General features: G+C 42.5%; 1 protein-coding gene across 7 annotated transcripts in view; it reads left to right on the top strand.

Annotated features, from left to right (window-relative positions):
- Positions 1-13,020, top strand: part of smarca1 (SNF2 related chromatin remodeling ATPase 1) — a 123,358-nt gene extending 110,338 nt beyond the window's left edge. For all 7 annotated transcript variants that reach the window (XM_085999183.1, XM_085999202.1, XM_085999192.1 and 4 more), the window contains 6 exons: positions 107-229; positions 1,774-1,906; positions 2,374-2,492; positions 3,025-3,237; positions 7,694-7,804; positions 12,265-13,020. In XM_085999183.1, coding sequence (XP_085855309.1) covers positions 107-229; positions 1,774-1,906; positions 2,374-2,492; positions 3,025-3,237; positions 7,694-7,804; positions 12,265-12,336 — 771 coding nt within the window. In that variant the 3' untranslated portion in view covers positions 12,337-13,020. The remainder of the gene's footprint in view (positions 1-106; positions 230-1,773; positions 1,907-2,373; positions 2,493-3,024; positions 3,238-7,693; positions 7,805-12,264) is intronic.
- Positions 13,021-19,992: the final 6,972 nt, after the last annotated feature.

A 19,992-nucleotide genomic window follows, 5' to 3' on the forward strand; every position in this document is an offset into this window, starting at 1 on the left:
AGATAGGTCAATTACATCTTTTCCCTGCATTTCTCTGGATATTACCATAAGTGTATAAGAATATGGATTAACGCATGTAAGTGACTTAATTTGGGAATGGTTGTAGGTCCCCAGGAATCCTGACTTGCATAATGCAGCACAGGTACAAAAGGAAGAGCAGCGGAAGATTGATGATGCACTGCCTCTGAACCAGAAGGAAATTGAAGAGAAAGAGAAGCTCCTTACACAGGTGTGCATCTAAACCTGCTCCAGTTTAAAAAACATAATGATATTGCTGAGTTCTGCATCATCTTCGCTTTCAGTGTTGTCACTAGAGTATCTTAAAGTATGGATGTGTGAAATGTTCATATCATGATACCACCATAATTGTTTATATAACGCTTGCAAAAATTTTCAAAAAATTTGAGTGTCCTGGGATTCAGGTCATTGTGGAATAGTGTCTTGTCATTTGTCCATCAAAGTTGAAGGTGTAATGTACATTTGCACCTCAAGTATCATTCACAAAACAGCAGCAAATCACACCTAAACTAGTAAGCTACCTACCAATGAACAAGTAACAACGGGAAACTAGTCCGCAAGCAGCTACCAATAAAACAACTATCGAGGAGGAGGGGAATTGACTAAATCGCACAAAATACTTTGTGAAAATCTTTTATGGCCACTATCGTGTTTCCTCAGCTTGTTAATCTTACACAGTTAACAAATACAAGTAATAACCTAACAAATGTAAACATTTAAATTGCCAAAAATATTTTAGTTTACCCATAAAATTGCCCAACTCCTGTTGGAAATATATGTAGTAAGTTTTGACCAGAAGTAACCTGTGTCAGGGCTTGAATGCGGCCATGAGCTGAATGTCTGCTCCAGTTGCAATCACAGCAGCTTTTTGGCTGCTTCGTGAGCAATGTCACGGGAGTTTGCTATTTTTTTTTTTTTTTTAAACTGTCCACCCTATCCATTTGGGGTCCTATGTGCTGCTTGGAGGCTGATCTTGAGCCCTTCTCAACCTAGCTACCTGCCCTGAGTGTCCATGTACATTCATCTGATGAATGGGATCTTCAAATTGCCTTTAAAATAGCGATCTGCAATCACATACAGTACCACAATATTATTACTAATTAATTAATGGGATTGGACTACCATCGCTACAATTATTTTGGATTTAAAAAATATTTTTAGAAAATAAGCTTATTCGTATTGTAAGGCAGTTAGAATAATGAAAACTAATTAATAATTAATTGGAGCTGATGGAAAACATAAACCTCCCTATTTAATATCCCACAGTCAAAATACATTATACAGGAAACTTTGTGCTATCCGGCACCCACGGGACCGAGCTGCTGCCGTTGCCTCAAAACTGCCGTACTCTCCAGAGTTAATGTTGAGAGATACGGAGATTCTTATCTCCGTATTTGACAACAAACACTGTTGCTTAGCAACAGCTTCTAAACACTCGGGTGTGGCCTGCAAGCTCTGTAGCTGAAGCTGTTGCTATAGCTACAGACCTTGCACAGCTTGACTGTTCAAACAAAGCAAAAAAACCAAACAAAAAGAATAAAAAACGGCTGCTGATTTTTGCCGGTGGCTCCAGATTGCCAGATAGCTCACCTCCGGATAGCACAAAGTTTCCTGTATTGATTTTCCTATCTAAGTTTTAGTATAATTTACTGCTAAATTTAATGATTACTTGTTGGTTGTATTTAATAACGAATTTACTGTTTGCATTTAAGAGTTAATTGTATTACTCAAATTGCCACTGACATTATTTGCTAGGGCTTCACAACTTGGAACAAACGGGACTTCAACCAGTTTATCAAAGCCAACGAGAAATATGGTCGGGATGATATTGATAATATTGCTCGAGAAGTTGAGGGGAAGACACCTGAAGAGGTCATTGAGTACTCTGGTAAACCTGTTCCCAGTTCTTTACAGCTTTGATTACTTTTTAGTTTTGGCCATAGAACATCAACCATAACTCAAAGTTTGACCAAAAAAAATCTTGTTAAAGAAGGTATTTTATAGTTTTGCCTTTTTTCCCCTCATACATCTAAGTTTTCCTCCAGTTTAAATTGAACATATTTGTAATAACAATCATTAACTACAGTGCAATCTCAATTACCCGGCCATAATGGGGGCCTCCCCTCCAATGGATAATGGAAAGTGGAAGATAATTAAGAGTCACCAAATCATCTGAAAACAGATGTTTAAAACAAACGCCTTAAGCTACCAGCTCCCTTTTCGGTGGAAATTCTGGGAGATAATCGAAAATGTGGAAATGGATGGGAGCATGGATAATTTTGTTGTGTTAGCAAATATTCTTAATTGCTGCAGGCTTTTCAGCGCCATGATTTACAATTGAATTGTTTATTTTAGCTGTTTTCTGGGAGCGCTGCAATGAATTGCAGGACATCGAGAAGATTATGGCCCAGATTGAGCGTGGGGAGTCAAGGATTCAACGACGGATTAGCATAAAGAAAGCTTTAGATGCAAAGGTGATTTGTTTTTTCAATTCAGGATCTTTCACCAAGTGCCGTGTATACAGTTAACAGTATGAAATACAGAGCTAATCACTAATTCACACTTGTTGGCACTTATCTCTCTATTAGAAGGGTGTGGGCTTGAGGCCATACCAGGAATTTCAGTTTACAATCTAGGTTGACAATCCAGTGCAAAGCTGATGGAGTGCTGCATAATCAGATGAGAAGTTAATCCTGTTATAGTGAACATTGAAGGCTTCATTTGAAGAAGACCATAGCGTTAGCGGTGTCCTGACCTTTAAAAGCACTTACGGATTATGCTATAAACCGTTGTTGAAGCAGAGAATTCAACATTCTATCTTCCATTTAGCATCTGTTTCTAAAAGTTGAGCACTGTTTTAAAGGTCATGTTGGGGGATGCACTTCATACGTACCATCTTGTAATCTGACTCCTGATATTACCTGAAAGAAGGCAATCTCTAATGTGGCACGTGTTTGTACCTGGGTGTGCTGTCCTAACTTGTGTCCATCTCTTGCTCTATTTCAGATGGCGAGGTATAAAGCCCCTTTCCATCAGCTACGTATTCAGTATGGAACTAACAAAGGAAAGAATTACACAGAGGAGGAAGACCGTTTCCTGATCTGTATGCTGCACAAGATGGGCTTTGATAAAGAAAATGTGTATGAGGAGCTGCGACAGTGTGTGCGCAATGCACCACAGTTTAGGTTTGACTGGTTTATCAAGTCCAGGACAGCGATGGTATGAAACTGTTGGTCATTATGAATCTGTTTGAAAGATTTTTAAATTGATGAAACATGGTTTCAAATTCAACATAAACCTCCCCTATGGTCAAGATGTGATCTTAGTTAAACATGGTGCTGCAGTGAGTTAGGTATAAAACTACCCTAGTTCAACGTCAATTGATACTAACTTGCCAATCTCGCTCTGAGACCACAGGATGGCTGAAGTGGAAAATGATCAAATGTCACACTAGTGCATTAGCAAGAACTGTTCTCGGGATGGGACTGAAACATGTTGGGTTTGGGTAGAGGGAGCTTTACTCTGCATAAAATCCTCCATTTTTCCTAACCTATCTGTCAAGCATCTTGTTATGTTTTTCTGTGTTAAAAGATGCTGTATAAAATGCAAGTTGTTACTGCTATAAAGTATCCTGGGAGTTTGATACTGACAGTGGGTCACTTGCGAACAAGGCCCTTGCCATCCATGAGCTTATCATGGATCATTGTATCGACATCATGGCCCTGACGGAAACTTGGTTGAGGGGTGATGACACCTTACCTTTAAATGAAGCCTCCCTGCCTGGTTATACCTTCCACCACTTGCCCCACTCAGACCGGCGTGGTGTAGCTCTCGTCAGCAAATCACACCTTGGTCTGTCCTCCTACTCCTCTGCCACTTTCTCCTCCTTTGAGCATCTCACTTTATTCCACCCCTCTCGCTTATCATTTAAAATTCTCGTTCTCTACTGCCCACCCAAGTACCATAAAAATGTTATTACCGAGATATCTTCACTGCTTTCCTCCCTCAGCCTCTGCACCGAGCGACTTCTCATCCTCGATGATTTCAACCTCCATCTCAATAATTCATGCTCTCTCTCTCTCCTCTGAGTTCACTAGCCTCCTATCCTCCCTTAATCTCTCCCTCCATGTAAACTCCCCAACCCATATTAACGGCCACCCCCTCGACCTTGCCATCTCTCATGGCCTCGCTACTCCCATCGTGTCAATTGCAGATAAGGCCATCTCTGACCACTTCCTCGTGTCGCTCTCCATCCGCATCCCCCTTCCACCCACCCCCCACCCCCAAACCCGACTTCCTTCTGTGTCCGCCCCTGGAAAAAACTCTCTCCCAACTCTCTTACAACTGCACTTATTAAATCCCAACTGTCTAGCCTTTGGCCTTCCATTCACCACGACATTTCTGCAGCTACCGATCTGCTCAAACACACCCTCACCACCACCTTTGATGCGCTAGTCCCTATTAAAACAATTACTCTCTCTCTCTCTCTCTCTCTCTCTCTCTCTCACCCTGGCCGTTCCCCCTGGTACGGCACTCATCTTCGCTCCCTTAAGTCCAAGGGACGTAGACTTGAACAGATACGGCGGACAACTGGTTTAGCTATTCACCACCTGGACCACATAAAGCATTATCGGGTCCTGCTCTCGTCTGCTAAAATTGCTCACACTTCCAGAATCATTCTGGAATGCAAAGCTTCTATTCTCCACTGCTAACTGTCGTCCTAAACCCTTCTCCCCTGTCTCCTGCACCCTCGCCTCCGACAACAAGTGTGAGGAGCTCATGGACTTCTTTGTCTCTAAGATTGAGACCATCCATTCAGCCGCCTCTGCCATTTCCCTTCCTTCCCCTAGTCCACCCAGCCAAACTTCCCCTAAGGTTTCCCCCCCTGCCCTAGCCCTGAACTTGCATCTTTCTCTAATTTCTCTCCGATCTCCCCTCGTGACCTCTCCGCGCTCATCTTGTCCATGAGACCCGCTTCCTGCTCCCTCGACCCTATTCCTACCAAGCTTCTGACCACCCAACTTTCTTTTCTGGCTCCCATGTTAGCTGACATTATTGATGGTTCTCTCTCCTCAGGTACTGTCCCCCTCTCCCTCAAATCTGCCGTCATCACACCCTCCTCAAAAAAAACAACCCTTGACCCCTCCATCCTTGCAAACTACCACCCCATCTCCAACCTACCTTTCTTCTCCAAAGTCCTTGAATGTGTTGTCGCCTCCCAAATCCGTGCCCACCTTTCCCACAACTCCATGTTTGAATCCCTCCAATCAGGTTTCCGCCCCTGCCACAGTACCGAAACGGCTCTCATCAAAGTCACAAATGACATCATTTGTGACTGTGACAAAAGTAAACTATCCCTCCTCATTCTTCTTGACTTGTCTGCAGTCTTTGACACGGTCGACCACTCCATCCTCCTCCAATGCCTATCCACCGTCATCTAGCTGGGTGGGACAGCACTCACCTGGTTCCATTTTTATCTATCTAATCGTAGCCAGAGAATCACCTGCAATGGCTTTTCTTCCTGCTCCCGCATCGTTACCTCTGGTGTCCCCCAAGGATCTATCCTTGGCCCCCTCCTATTTCTCATCTACATGCTGCCCCTTGGCGACATTATCTGAAAACACAACATCCGTTTCCACATGTACACTGATGACACCCAGCTCTACCTCACGACCACTTCTCTCAACCCCGCCACGGTCTCTAAATTGTCAGACTGCTTGTCCGACATCCCGTTCTGGATGAGCAGAAATTTTCTCCAATTAAATATTGGGAAGACCGAAGCCATTGTTTTCGGTCCCCACCACAAACTCCATTCCCTAGCCACTGACTCCATCCCTCTCCCTAACATCTGTCTGAGGCTGAACCACACTGTTCGCAACCTTGGTGTCATATTTGACCCTGAAATGAGCTTCCGACCCCATATCCGTGGCATAACTAAGACCGCCTATTTCCACCTCCGTAATATTGCCCGTCTCCACCCTTGCCTCAGCTCGTCCGCTGCTGAAACCCTCATCCATGCCTTTGTTACCTCTAGATTTGACTATTCCAATGCACTCCTGGCTGGCCTCCCACATTCTACACTACGTAAACTTGAAGTCATCTAAAACTCGGCTGCCCGTGTCCTAACTCGCACCAAGTCCCATTCAGCCATCACCCCTGTGCTCGCTGACCTACATTGGCTCCCGGTTAAACAACACATAGATTTCAAAATTCTCACCCTTGTTTTCAAATCCCTCCATGGCCTCGCCCCTCCCTATCTCTCTAATCTCCTCCAGCCCCACAAACCCCCGAGATATCTGCGCTCCTCTAATTCTGCCCTCTTGAGCATCCCTGATTATAATCGCTCAACCATTGGTGGCCGTGCCTTCTGTTGCCTAGGCCCTAAGCTCTGAAATTCCCTGCTTAAACCTCTCCGCCTCTCTACCTCTCTTTCCTCCTTAAGACGCTCCTTAAAACCTACCTCATGGACCAAGCTTTTGGCCACCTGCCCTAATTTGTCCTTATGTGGCTCGGTGACATTTTTTGTCTTATAATACTCCTGTGAAGAGCCTTGGGACGTTTTACTATGTTAAAGGCGCTATATAAATACAAGTTGTTGTTATTGTCTGCAAGATGGGAACTGCCACATTATCCCGCACTAACATCCCTCACAAAAGCCCTATAAAGATCATGTCATGTTAGTTGAACTTCATGCCAGGGTGGTAGTTGTTTTGGGGGAGAATTATAAATTGTATATTCAGACTAATCAGATATGATAGCAACTTTCATATTGAAGATGTACATGGTGCTGAGGAAAAAAGCCCCGTTAGTCTCTCAACAACTTTTAAACTGGTAGAAGTCTAGTTACAACTCAACAACTACTTGCATTTATACAGTGCCTTTAACATAGAAAAACCATCCAGCGTGTGTCTCTCTGAGAACAGTGGCTTTGATTTGCTTAATGTGATTTTAAACAGGGAAATCTATTTGCATGTGATTTATTTTAATAAATTGGTTTTGAAACTCAGTACGTTACAATTTCATACTAAATTTATTTAATGCTTCAGGTGGCCAAGGCAGACAGCTGTAACACATTTTCATTTTACACAAGCATAGCTTTCATGTGACCATTCCAATTTTTGAGCAAGGCAAGAGAATCTGCTCAAATAAGTTTCATTTAAACCCTTTCAAACCAATAGTTAGGACATTCATCTTGTAGCTGCTTACGGGATTTTGTATTGGGTAAAATGGCTGCCATATTTAACAGTCCATTTTCTACAAAGTAGTTCATCGTATGTGAAATGCTTTGAGACATTTCTGAGGGACTATACAAACGCAAGTCTTTCTTTTATATCGTGTAAATGCGGTGTTTTGATTTTCAACAGCTGTTTGGTGCCAGAAACAATCTAATGCAGACGGGCAGACTCGGCAAGTAGCTGACTCTAGCCAGCAGTAGCTTACTTGTAAAGGCAGGTATTGGGGCAGCATTGTAACAGAAACTTCAGAAAGTGGAAGCATTTTGTTTGCTGAACAATCTGTCCTACAATTTTGGCCACACTGCTGCTAAACATGGGGCGCAGGAACTGCACCAGCTGCTTTTGGCAATAGAACCCCACCTCGGATTTGGCGTCTTCCTATCCAGTTTTTTGGTATTGATGAATGCAACTTTTGTTTCTTCATTTCCTTTTTATATCAGGAACTCCAGAGACGCTGCAATACGTTGATATCTCTGATAGAGAAAGAAAACTCAGAACTAGAAGAAAAGGAACGTGCTGAGAAGAAACGACGTGGCCCTAAAGCTGGAACGGTATTTAAAATTCCATTCTTGGGGAGAAATAGGATAGGGAGGTGTGGGCAGCCCTGACGAGCAGCTTACCAGCAGTACCTTTTCATGTGGGGAAACCACAAGAAAGAGGGAGCACTTTACTTGCGAAACAACTCATCCTAACTGGGTGGTTGGCCACCTCTGCAACCTGGCTTCGAATGTCTCTTTCTCTTGGCTGTAATAAGCCCTGCCTGAAGTCACTTTGGGTAATCTCAACCAAGTTTCTAGTTGCCAAAATATTCCTGTCATGGGTACCATCTTTTCAATCTCATTCAGAGAGGTCACAAGATGGCTGGTGTTGGAAATGCTAGTGCAGTAAGGCGTGCTTTTCTGACTCTGGAGTTGTAGCACATTAGAGTGTTAGAATCATAGAATTTTACAGCCATGGAATTTTACAGCCATTCAGCCATCACACCTTTGCCAATTCTCTGAAAGGGCTTTCCGCTTAGTCCCATTTGCCTGCCCCTTGACTATACCCTTTCCTATTTTTCTTTTTTGATTATCTGCTTCCTACTTAAAAACTATTATTGATTCTGCTGCCACGCTATTTCTGGTAGGTCATCCCATGTCGTAGCAAAGCTCTGCTTTAAAAAAAAAAAAAAAAAAAAAATTATTGGTTCTTTTGGTGGAACTAATTTTTACTGATTTACCTTCTCAAAACACCTCGTCATTTTGAACACCTTTATCAGATCTCCTCATAACCTTCTCTGTTCTAGTGCAGAGTCCCAGTTTCTGTAACTAAAGCACCTTGTCTATGGCATCATCTTAGTTAATCTCTTCTGTACCCCCTCCATGGCCTTCATCTCTTACCTTTGGTGGGCCTCTTTAGTTCCATCGCCTGTGGAACTCATTGGAGGATGCGCGGTGCACATTCTGACCAAAAATGGCAATCGGGGTCCAATTTATGTCATAGGTTCCTTTTTAATATGGAAATTGGGGTCCTATCGCCTGAAACAGGGAGGCGCGTTGGACACCCAGCGGGAGGTCCCTTTCAAATGGAGCCGGCGATAACTGGGCGATAAGACTATTGACCCCATTGTGAGTCCGCTACCAACTTGTTAATGCCAGGCAAAGGCATTGAAAATCGACCCAATTGAGTGCCCTAAATAGAAAGTGTTCCATTCTCTATATTCTTCATTTTAGTGAGCACAAAATTCACACCAAGTGGTAATGAGGATATAGAACAATTGTTTTAAATTTCTCCTGTTAATTTTAGCAAAAGAAATTGGCTGGAATATGAAGCCAGATTTTCCACTTTGTGCTCTCACTGACTTCATTGGTAAAAGATTTCACTCTTACCATGAATAAGCAAGATTACATAGGATATACAGCACAGAAATAGGCCGTTCAGCCCAACCAGTCCATGCCGGCGTTTATGCTCCACTCGAGCCTCCTCCCGCCTTTCCTCATCTAACTCTATCAGCATTATCCTCTATTCCCTTCTCCCTCCTATGCTTATCTAACTTCCCCTTAAATGCATCTATACTATTCGCTTCAACCACCCCCTGTGTTAGCAAGTTCCGTATTCTCACCACTCTCTGGGTAAAGAAGTTTCTTCTGAATTCCTTATTTGACGTCTTGGTGACTATCTTATATTGATGGCCTCTAATTATGCTCTTCCCCACAAGTGGATACACTCTGATAGAGTAGATACAAAATCTTTCATAATTTTAAAGACCTCTATTAGGTCACCCCTCAGCCTTCTCTTTTCAAGAGAAAAGAGACCCCGCCTGTTCATCCTTTCCTGATAGGTATAACCTCGCATTTCTGGTAACGTCCTTGTAAATCTTCTCTGCACCCTCTCCAGTGCCTCTATATCCTTTTTATAATATGGCGACCAGAATTGTACGCAGTACTCCAAGTTTGGTCTAACCAAGGTTCGATAGAAGTTTAGCATAACTTTACTACTTTTCAATTCTGTCCCTCTAGAAATAAACGCTAGTGCTTGGTTTGCTTTTTTTATGGCCATGTTAACCTGTGTCGCTACTTTGTGATTTGTGTATTTGTACTCTGAGATCCCTTTGTTCCTCTACCCCACCCAGACTCGCATCCTCCAAGTAATAAGTGACCTCCCTATTCTTCTTACCAAAATGTAATACCTCACATTTATCTGTGTTGAAATTCATTTGCCAATTATATGCCCATTCTGCAAGTTTATTAATGTCTTCCTGTAATTTGTTACAGCCCTCCTCTGTATTGACTATCTCCACCCCCCCCCCCCCCCCCCCCCCCCAAATTTGGTGTTATCCGCAAATTTAGAAATTGTGTTTTTGATTCCAAAGTCTAAATCATTATTATTAATTGTGGTCCCAGCACTGATCCTTGTGGAACACCACTTCCCACCTTCTGCCACTCTGAATAGCTACCCTTTACCCCTACTCTCTGCTTTCTGCCTTGAAGCCAGTTAGCTATCCATTCTGCTACTTGTCCCGACTCCGCATTTCCTGACCTTATTCATTAGTCTATTATGTGGTACCTTATTGAAGGCCTTTTGAAAATCTAGATAAATTCCATCTACTGCATTACCCTTGTCTACTCACTCTGTCTTCAAAAAATTCAATGAGTTTGGTCAAGCAAGCCTTTCCCTTTTGAAATCCATGCTGACTATTCATCATTATATTTTTGGTTTCTAGATGTTCTTCTATTTTCTCCTTTAGTAGGGATTCTATTATTTTTTCTACCACCGATGTTAAGCTGACTGGCCTATAGTTCCTTGGACATGTTCTATCTCCCTTCTTAAAATATAGGTATTACATTAGCCAGTCCTTTGGCACTACACCTTTTGCTAACGAATTATTAAATATATGTAGTAATGCCTCTGCTATCTCTTCCCTAGATTCTTTTAAAATGCGCAGATGTAATTCGTCCGGACCAAGGGTTTTATCCTTTTTGAGTTTGATTAGTTTATTTAATATATCTCCTCTTTATTTTAAATGCAGTGTATTTATGAGACTAAATGTGTATTTAAAAAGTCAAAAGAAGATGATTAAAATTATTTGGATAATTGTGAATTAAATTGATCTTTACTGCACAGCATTTTAATTAGGTTTTCTGCAGTAGGAAAGGATCTGAATCTAGGGAAAAAAGGACCATTTGAACCCTTGTAGGATAGAAACAGATGTCTGGCATTTCAGTGCCGTATTTATTCTGATTGTTTTTCAAAATGCTGGGTCAGACAATCAAGGGAACACCTTAATGGAACACCCTTCACACACATTTCAGAGCAGTGCTACAAAAATTACCCTCGCCCCCACAACTATTGATTTCATTAGAGAAACAAAATCTCTGCTTCTGGTGGTGAACACTTCTACTTACTTTCTTCTGTGGTTAGCCACTTTTGGTTGTACATTAATATAGAAAGGCTGGTGTCTAGCTCTGCAGCAGCAGAGGTGTAACTGTGTTGTGAAGAGAAGGGCTCCTGTTGTTCAGTTGTAATACCTTTAATGATTGCATCTCTACTGGTGTTAATTCAACTTCTCCACACCATCTGGCTCAGTAACACCTCCCAGCCGACTTGTTAGCACGCACTTTTTGTTAAAGAGAAATAAATGAAAAAAGAAGGATTTAAGAATTGATCGGTTTTTTTATTATTTAAATTTTTTTAAGGTAGATCGACAGTGAGAGCTTTTTAATTCTCTTCTCTTCCCCCCCCCCCCCCATTTTCTACATTCCTCTCCTGAAGCTGCTAACTCTGGTTGGTGTATTTTTCTACATTTGATGCCAGTCCTCTGGTATTGTGTTCAAATAACCATTCTTTGTGTGTGAGCCCAGTGCCAGCAGACTATTTGAACGGAAAGGGCAGCACAGCTGATTGTGTCCAATCCTGTCCAAATGTGTGTACTTCCCAGTGGGGATTCTTGGATAACGACCAGGTACAGGAACCCTGGACGATGTATTTTTTTCTCTTCCCCTTTCCTAGCCCAAAGTGCCAAGAGCAGTTGCCGCCCCCAAAACTGCTGTCCCAGCTGGGATCAGTGCAAAACATGAATAATAACTGGAAGCTTCTTGTCTTTATGGATTGCTGCTACACTTGATTGTGCCATTACATAACAGGTTACCAAAGGAGCTTAGCTACTGATTCTAATATATTTATGGAAATGGCACAATCTAGATTGGAGATTGTCTTTTAAGCTAAGATTGATGTTGCACTCGGAAGTTGTCCATTTACTCTGTTGTTTCACTGGTGGAAGTTGGAATTCCTCTCCCTATGACAGCCAGGTGCATGAAGATTTTAATGTTCTATCTGTGGAGTTTAACTCAGTTGGTGAGGGGAAAAACCATATTGTCAGAACAAAGGGTCTCTAACCAGTATTTGATCTATCTTTTCTCTTTCAAATGCCGATGGTTCTACTCCGTATTTCAAGCATTTTCTGTTTTTATTTCAGATTTTGCATTTTTATTCTTTTTTTAATCTCATCAATAACTTAATTCTTTACTGTTAGGCACAGAAGAGAAGGGCAGAGCCAACTCCAGAAACATCCGGACGAAAAGATTGGAAAAAAATGAAGAATTAAAGTTTCTTGCTCAAATGAAGACTGCATCTCGGTTAACACTATAGTTTCTTTTGGTTGCCTTTTCTCTCTTGTATATTCATTAGAAAAATAGTCAGATGATGCAGTATAATTTTTACATAATTTTAAATGCATTCGCAAGGTACGTTCTACTTGGAAACTGAGGTTTTCTTTAGTACTATGCTGTGGATGCTTAGTTTTTCTTCTTTCAATCTATTCCATTCCAATATTTTATGTCTGTCCTTCAGTCGTATGTACAGTGATCTACTTGTATCTGAATGGTTTACCCCTTGCATGCGTTTTAATATGTTGACTGTTTTTAAAGTAAAACCTGGAGATCCTCTGTTTTGTATGTGAGTGGGAATTCAAGCAGATTTGGGTTTCAAGTGCTCAGTGAGGTATTTGTCAGTTTTGCTGAGCCAGTTTACCAAAAGATCCCTCTTTCTTTTAATAAAACAACTTGTTTCTTGGATGTCTCCCATTTATTTTATTGAACAGTTTCACCTGTAAACTAATGAAATACTATTGGAGGAAAAAAAATAAATCTCAACCTAAATAATGTTTCAGTGTATTTGTTTATCTTATAATGTACAGTGCTGTTTGGGAAGATCACAATTTTGTATTATACATTTGTGTTTGAAAGTTTTATTTGAGTTAAACTTTTTTTAATAAAGTTTAGTCAACAGCTCCATTTTGACCTGGCCAATTATCGCTGTGCCAGAAAGAATGTATGAGTTGATTAACATGCCATGTCAGCACACGTGGCAATTGTAAGCCTCCTCTGCCCATTGCTGTGGTCCAATCCCCACGTCTCTAAAACTGCCTGAGCACCAGTTACTGCCCTGATCAGCACAGCCTACAGTACCTTCAGAAGCATTTCCCCTAGCCTTTGTTCATGTTGACACCAAATGAGAAGTAGTAGTGCTGGCTGCAAAGTTCTCCAGCCAACATTCATGCTGCAACGGTAAGGGAATGGTGGTGACTGAGACATTTACCCAAGCACTGAGTTTCTATGTCACAACATTATTTTGCCCTTGACTGAATATGTATTTATCTTTGATGAAACTGTTTGAACTGCCTCCCAGTTATTAGCCTAATTATCTGGGCACTCTGGTAGTAAGGATTCCATTACAGACCTGGAAGATTTGTCGCAAGTCTAGCTTCTCCAGAAGGCATTGTCGGGTCTTTTCCCCCACACAATCTCCTCCAAATCAACCCATTACTTCTGTTAGATATTGGCTGGTTTCAGTTGCAGTTTAGTGGCCTGAATATGCAGGTCAAAAAGCAGTTTGGTGATTTCATTGGGCACACAAGCTCAGCCTCTGACACCGCCCAAAGCATTCATGATAGTTAAAAAGCCAGTGTCAATTAAGATTGCCAACTCTGATTGGAGGCATTCCTAGAGGTTTGATCACGTGATGCTCTGTCCATGTGACATCTGCTTACATGATGTCTGCAAATGTTTTTGCATTTACCTCATGAAGTTTGGGTCCTCTAATTGATTATCTTTGCTTGTGGCTTTGCCAGCAGCTGTTGTGCAAAAAGTTCCAAAAACCAGGAGGGAAACAGAGCAAAGAAGAGGGGAATCCGAAAGTGGGGGGAGCAATTCGCAGAGTGGAGCCCAGAGGTGGGATGAATTTTCATGCCACCTGTAATTTATAGTAACGCGCTGAAATTGCACTGATCACTAATAGTAAAACTGGTAACACGGAATCGCCTCATAACCAACAGTAACACAATAACTCACCGATAGTCTATATGCAACTGGTAGTAGTAAGTGTAACACCCCAATATCCTACCTATAACTGGTAATAATCCTATAACCCACTGATAATTCATCCTGAAACCACAGCTAGAACCCCCCTGCACTGCACATGGTTACCCAGTCGCTGCCACTTTTAATAGGCCCGATCTCTCCTCGGACCCGGGTTGTGTGTGAAGGTGACAACTCTAAACTGGGCGCCTCAGTCGGAGGCGATCTGTACTTGGACACATGCCAAAACTGGCTGGCACAGACCGACCTGACCATTGGTTTATTTTCATTTGAGTTACTATTATTTACTGGTGGAATCAAAGTTCCCCCTCACCTCTGATTACTCCTACGAATTGCTCCCCTACCTTTGGTTTCTCCTCTTCCCAGCCCTTGGATTCCCTTCTTTGCCTGCTCACAGGTGGCCTGGTTCACAGAACATCACGCACAACAGTTGCTGGCATGAAACCACGTGCAAAGATACTCAACTACAGAGGACCCAACCACTAAGGTAAATGCAATAACATTTGTGGACGTCACATAATCCCATACCATGTCAGAATGTCACATGACCAAACCTCCAGAAATGCCTCCAACCAGAATTGGCAACCTTATGCATGGATGAAGGTAATTGTGAGGCTTATTTTGAGGCAAGTATAGATGCAAGCTACTGCCATTCATTCTGATACCTCTATTCATTCTTTGTCTTTGCCCTTGGTACCTACATTATTCATCAGTAAATTTGGACAGTGAGGTCAAGAGTTTCTGATTGTAATGCTGATGGTAACCTATTTAATTTTAATGTAATGCTGACAGTAATCCAATCAGAAATAAAAACAAAATGCTGGAAATACTCAGCAGGTCAGGCAGCATCTGTGGAGAGAGAAACAGAGTTAACGTTTCAGGTCGATGACCCTTCGACCTTAAACGTTAACTCTGTTTCTCTCTCCACAGATGCTGCCTGACCTGCTGAGTTTTTATTTCAGATTTCCAGCATCTGCAGTATTTTGCTTTTGTATTGTTGTAGTAATCCAATCAGGCCTGATTGTTGGCAGGCAGTTCAGCCACAACATGGGTCCGATGCTGTTCTTACCCTGCAGTTTCCAGCATAGGTTGCTTGAGAGGGAAATGTGCCTGATTACTCCCTCCTGTTCAGGAACTCTGACGCCAACTGCAGCATTTCTACTGCACCGGCTAAATTCAGCTAACCCCACATGGACCGGGATCTGAATCGGAAACCTTGCTGGTTTGCATGACTCATTACCTTACTGGCTTAATCAGCTGAGCCATTAAGTGAGCCTCTTTGTCTCGTGGTCATGATTAGACCTAAATAAACATTTCCAACAGCTAATGACAGCACCAACAGTTGTTGCTTCTTTGAAATGATGGGTTAGGTGTTGAATACTCTTGTATTCCTGGTATTCTGTAGAAGTGAAAAGTTGTTGGGACAGAACTTGTAAGCATAGATTGTGTAACAATTGGTGCAGACTATTTTCCAATATCCTTTGTGTAAACACTAAATCTCTAAATGTAAATCACTTCATCAACTAAAAATAACAGTAGTAGGCAGTACTGTAATGTAATTCGCAACACCCGATTAAGATTGCAGTGCTCCGAATTTTCAATTAAATGTCAATCAGTGAGAGTGACTGGTTATGAGATTCGATTTTGAAATAATTTAGGCAGCAAACTCTTAAGTTGTAAGTAAATCAACAGAATGTTAATTTAGCATAAAAAGAAATAAACATTGTATCAATCGCAATTGACATCAATATACATTTCAATTGTAAATTAGATAGCCTGACATTTATGATAATCTAATGTTCTACAGCCTTGTGATGTATATGAATCGTCTAACATTACGTAGTAGCTGCCTGGAAAGCCAATTGTGGGTGATATTCATATATCAAGCAACGAAACTGGTAAAAATTAAATCTTGAATGGCATATGATATTAAAAATGCAGTGTAGGGGGGTACACATGAAATTGAAAAATATCGAACCAATAAAAAGTATTTTTTAAATTGTTGTGATTAAATGTCGTTTCAACTTAGAACATGACAATTCCAACCTGCTTATTGCACTGATGAGCATAACTGAAACTAGAAAGAAAACAAAAGATGGCTTATATTTATATAATTCCTTATTACATTTCAAAGCATTTTACATGTTGTACACTTACTTTGAAATATAGTGACTCACGGAAGCAAACTAGGCCATCATTTTGCCCTCAAGATTCCACAAAAAGCAATGAGATGAATGACCAGTTTCATTTATTTTGGTGGTGATGGTTGAGGGAGGAATATCTCTAACCTCTTCCAGCCCTACAACCCTCTGAGATTTCTGTGCTCCTCCAATTCTGGCCTCTTGTGCATCACTGATTTCCATTGGCGGCCGTGCCTGCAGCTGACTCGGAAGAAGGAAGAGCTTGCATTTCTATAGCGCTTTTCACAACCTCTGGGCATCCCAAAGTGCTTCACAGCCAATGAAGTACTTTTGAAGTGTAGCAACTATTGTAATGTAGGAAACGGCAGCCAATTTGTGCACAGCAAGCTCCCACAAATAGCAACTTGATAATGACCAGATCATCTGTTTTAGTGATGTGGTTGAGGGATAAATAGGACACTAGCTCTTCTTCCAATAGTGCCATAGCATCTTTTACTTCCACCTAGGGGGCAGACAGGGCCTCAGTTTAACATCTCTTCCAAAAGACTGGCCCTAACCCCTGGAATTCCCTCCCAAAACAGGGAACAGTAGCATGGTGGTTATGTTACTGGATTAGTAATCCAGAGGCCCGGACTAATGATCCGGAGCCATGAGTTCATAATCCCATCACGGCAATTCAATTAAATAAATATGGAATAAGAAACTAGTATCAGTAATGGTGGCCATGAAACTACCATCGTTAAAAACCCACCTGGTTCATTAATGTCCTTTAGGGAAGGAAATCTGCCATCCTTACCTGGTCTGGCCTATATGTGACTCCAGACCCACAGCAATGTGGTTGACTCTTAACTGCCCTCTGAAATGGCCTAGAAAACCACTCAGTTATTTTCAAGGCGGCGGCTCACCACCACTTTCTCAAGGGCAATTAGGGATGGGTAATAAATACTGGCCTTGCCAGCAACGTCCACGTCCTGTGAATGAATAAAAAAAAATCTTTGCCGCTCTACCTCTCTTTCCTCCTTTAAGATGCTCCTTAAAACCTACCACTTTGACCAAGCTTTTGGTCAATATTTTCTTATTTGGGTCAGTATAATGCTCCAGTAAAGCGCTTTGAACATTTTACTATGTTAAAGGTGCCATATAAATGCAAGTTGTTGTTGTTGACCAGGCGAATAACCTGCACTTTGAAGAGTGCTTTGGACTTTTAAGAAATTGGAAGGAGCAGAAGATAGAGTTTTGCTTTAATGTCTCATTTAAAAAATAAAAATACTTCTAACAATGTTGCACTCCCTCAGCCTTTCTTTTCTTTCAGCCTGGATTATTTACTCACATCCTGGGATGGGGCTTGAACTGACAACACTCGGAGGCAAGAATGCTGCCAACTGAGGCTAATTGCCATTTGCGATGTACTCATTTAAAAACTTCCATCATCAATCCAATTGAAAAATTAAGGCCAGTTTTGTGCTGTAAATCCATGCTCACGAGGAACTGGCATTCATTTCACATAGAACCCTTCCAACCATCAGATAGGAGACTCTCATCCCATCAGTTTGGACTGTATTTGAACCTATATCCTAGAGTAAAAGGCAATTGGCTCAATGCACCACCCAGTAAAAATACTATTTTAATCTCCCATTCTTTTTAGAACTGTAACTCTAATAGTGCAATTAGAGTTGGTGAGGTTACAACACAGGACTACTTGCATGCCAAACAACGGAAGCAACATGCGATAGACAGAGCTAAGCGATCTCACAACCATCGGATCAAATCAAAGCTCTGCAGTCCTGCCACATTCAGTCGTGAGTGGTGGTGGACAATTAAACAGTTAACAGGAGGAGGAGGCTCCAAAAATATCCCCATCCTCAATGATGGTGGAGCCCAGCATGTGAGTGCAAAAGACAAGGCTGAAGCATTTGCAACCATCTTCAGCCAGAAGTGTCGAGTGGATGATCCATCTTGGCCTCCTCCTGAGGTCCCCAGCATCACAGATGCCAGTCTTCAGCCCATTCAATTCACGCCACGTGATGTCAAGAAATGGCTGAAGACACTGGATACTGCAAAGGCTATGGGCCCTGACAACATTCCAGCAATAGTACTGAAGACTTGTGCTCCAGAACTAGCTGCGCCCCTAGCCAAGCTGTTCCAGTACAGCTACAACACTGGCATCTACCCGGCAATGTGGAAAATTGCCCAAGTGTGTCCTGTCTACAAAAAGCAGGACAAATCCGACCCGGCCAATTACCGTCCCATCAGTCTACTCTCAATCATCAGCAAAGTGATGGAAGGTGTCGTCGACAGTGCTATCAAGCGGCACTTACTCAGCAATAACCCGCTAACTGATGCCCAGTTTGGGCTCCGCCAGGCCAACTCAGCTCCTGACCTCATTACAGCCTTGGCCCAAACATGGACAAAAGAGCTGAACTCAAGAGGTGAGGTGAGAGTGACTGCCCTTGACATCAAGGCAGCATTTGATCGAGTGTGGCATCAAGGAGCCCTAGCAAAACTGAAGTCAATGGGAATCAAGGGGGAAACTCTCCATTGGTTGGAATCATACCTAGCAGAAAGGAAGTTGGCTGTGGTTGTTGGAGGTCATTCATCTCAATCACACGACATCACTGCAGGAGTTCCTCAGGGCAGTGTCCTAGGCCCAACCATCTTCAGCTGTTTCATCAATGACCTTCCCTCCATCATAAGGTCAGAAGTGGGGATGTTCGCTGATGATTGCACACTGTTCAGCACCATTCGAGACTCGTCAGATACTGACGCAGTCCGTGTCCATATGCAGCAAGACCTGGACAACATCCAGACTTGGGCTGACAAGTGGCAAGTAACATTCGCACCACACAAGTGCCAGGCAATGACCATCTCCAACAAGCGAGACTCTAACCATCTCCCCTTGACATTCAATGGCATTACCATCGCTGAATCCCCCACTGTCAACATTCTGGGGGTTACCATTGATCAGAAACTGAACTGGACCAGCCATATAAATACTGTGGCTACAAGAGCAGGCCAGAGGCTGGGAATTCTGCGGCGAGTGTCTCACCTCCTGACTCCCCAAAGCCTTTCCACCATCTACAAGGCACAGGTCAGGAGTGTGATGGAATACTCTCCACTTGCCTGGATGAGTGCAGCTCCAACAACACTCAAGAAGCTCGACACCATTCAGGATAAAGCAGCCCGCTTGATTGGCACTCCATCCACCACCTTCAACATTCACTCCCTCCACCACCGGCGCACTGTGGCTGCAGTGTGTACCATCTACAAGATGCACTGCAGCAACTCGCCAAAGCTCCTTCACCAGCACCTTCCAAACCCGCGACCTCTACCACTTAGAAGGACAAGGGCAGCAGACGCATGGGAACATCACCACCTACAAGTTCCCCTCCAAGCCACACACCATCCTGACTTGGACCTGTATCGCCGATCCTTCACTGTCGCTGGGCCAAAATCCTGGAACTCCCTTCCTAACAGCATTGTGGGTGTACCTACAACATATGGACTGCAGCGGTTCAAGAAGGCGGCTCACCACCATCTTCTCAAGGGCAATTAGGGATGGGCACTAAATGCAGGCCTAGCCAGCGACGCCCACATCCCATCAATGAATAAAAAAAAAATATATATATAAAATCTTGACTATGCTGATTCCAAGATAGATCCATGAGATGCTCATCCATCCAGAAAAAGCCTAGTCATAGGACTTCTAAAATGTGCAACTCCTACCTCCCTCAGCCTTCTCTTCCT

This window comes from Somniosus microcephalus, chromosome 1 (genome assembly GCF_052327205.1).
Source record: "Somniosus microcephalus isolate GS21.2 chromosome 1, FLI_Smic_1.0, whole genome shotgun sequence".
Lineage (NCBI taxonomy): Eukaryota > Metazoa > Chordata > Chondrichthyes > Squaliformes > Somniosidae > Somniosus > Somniosus microcephalus.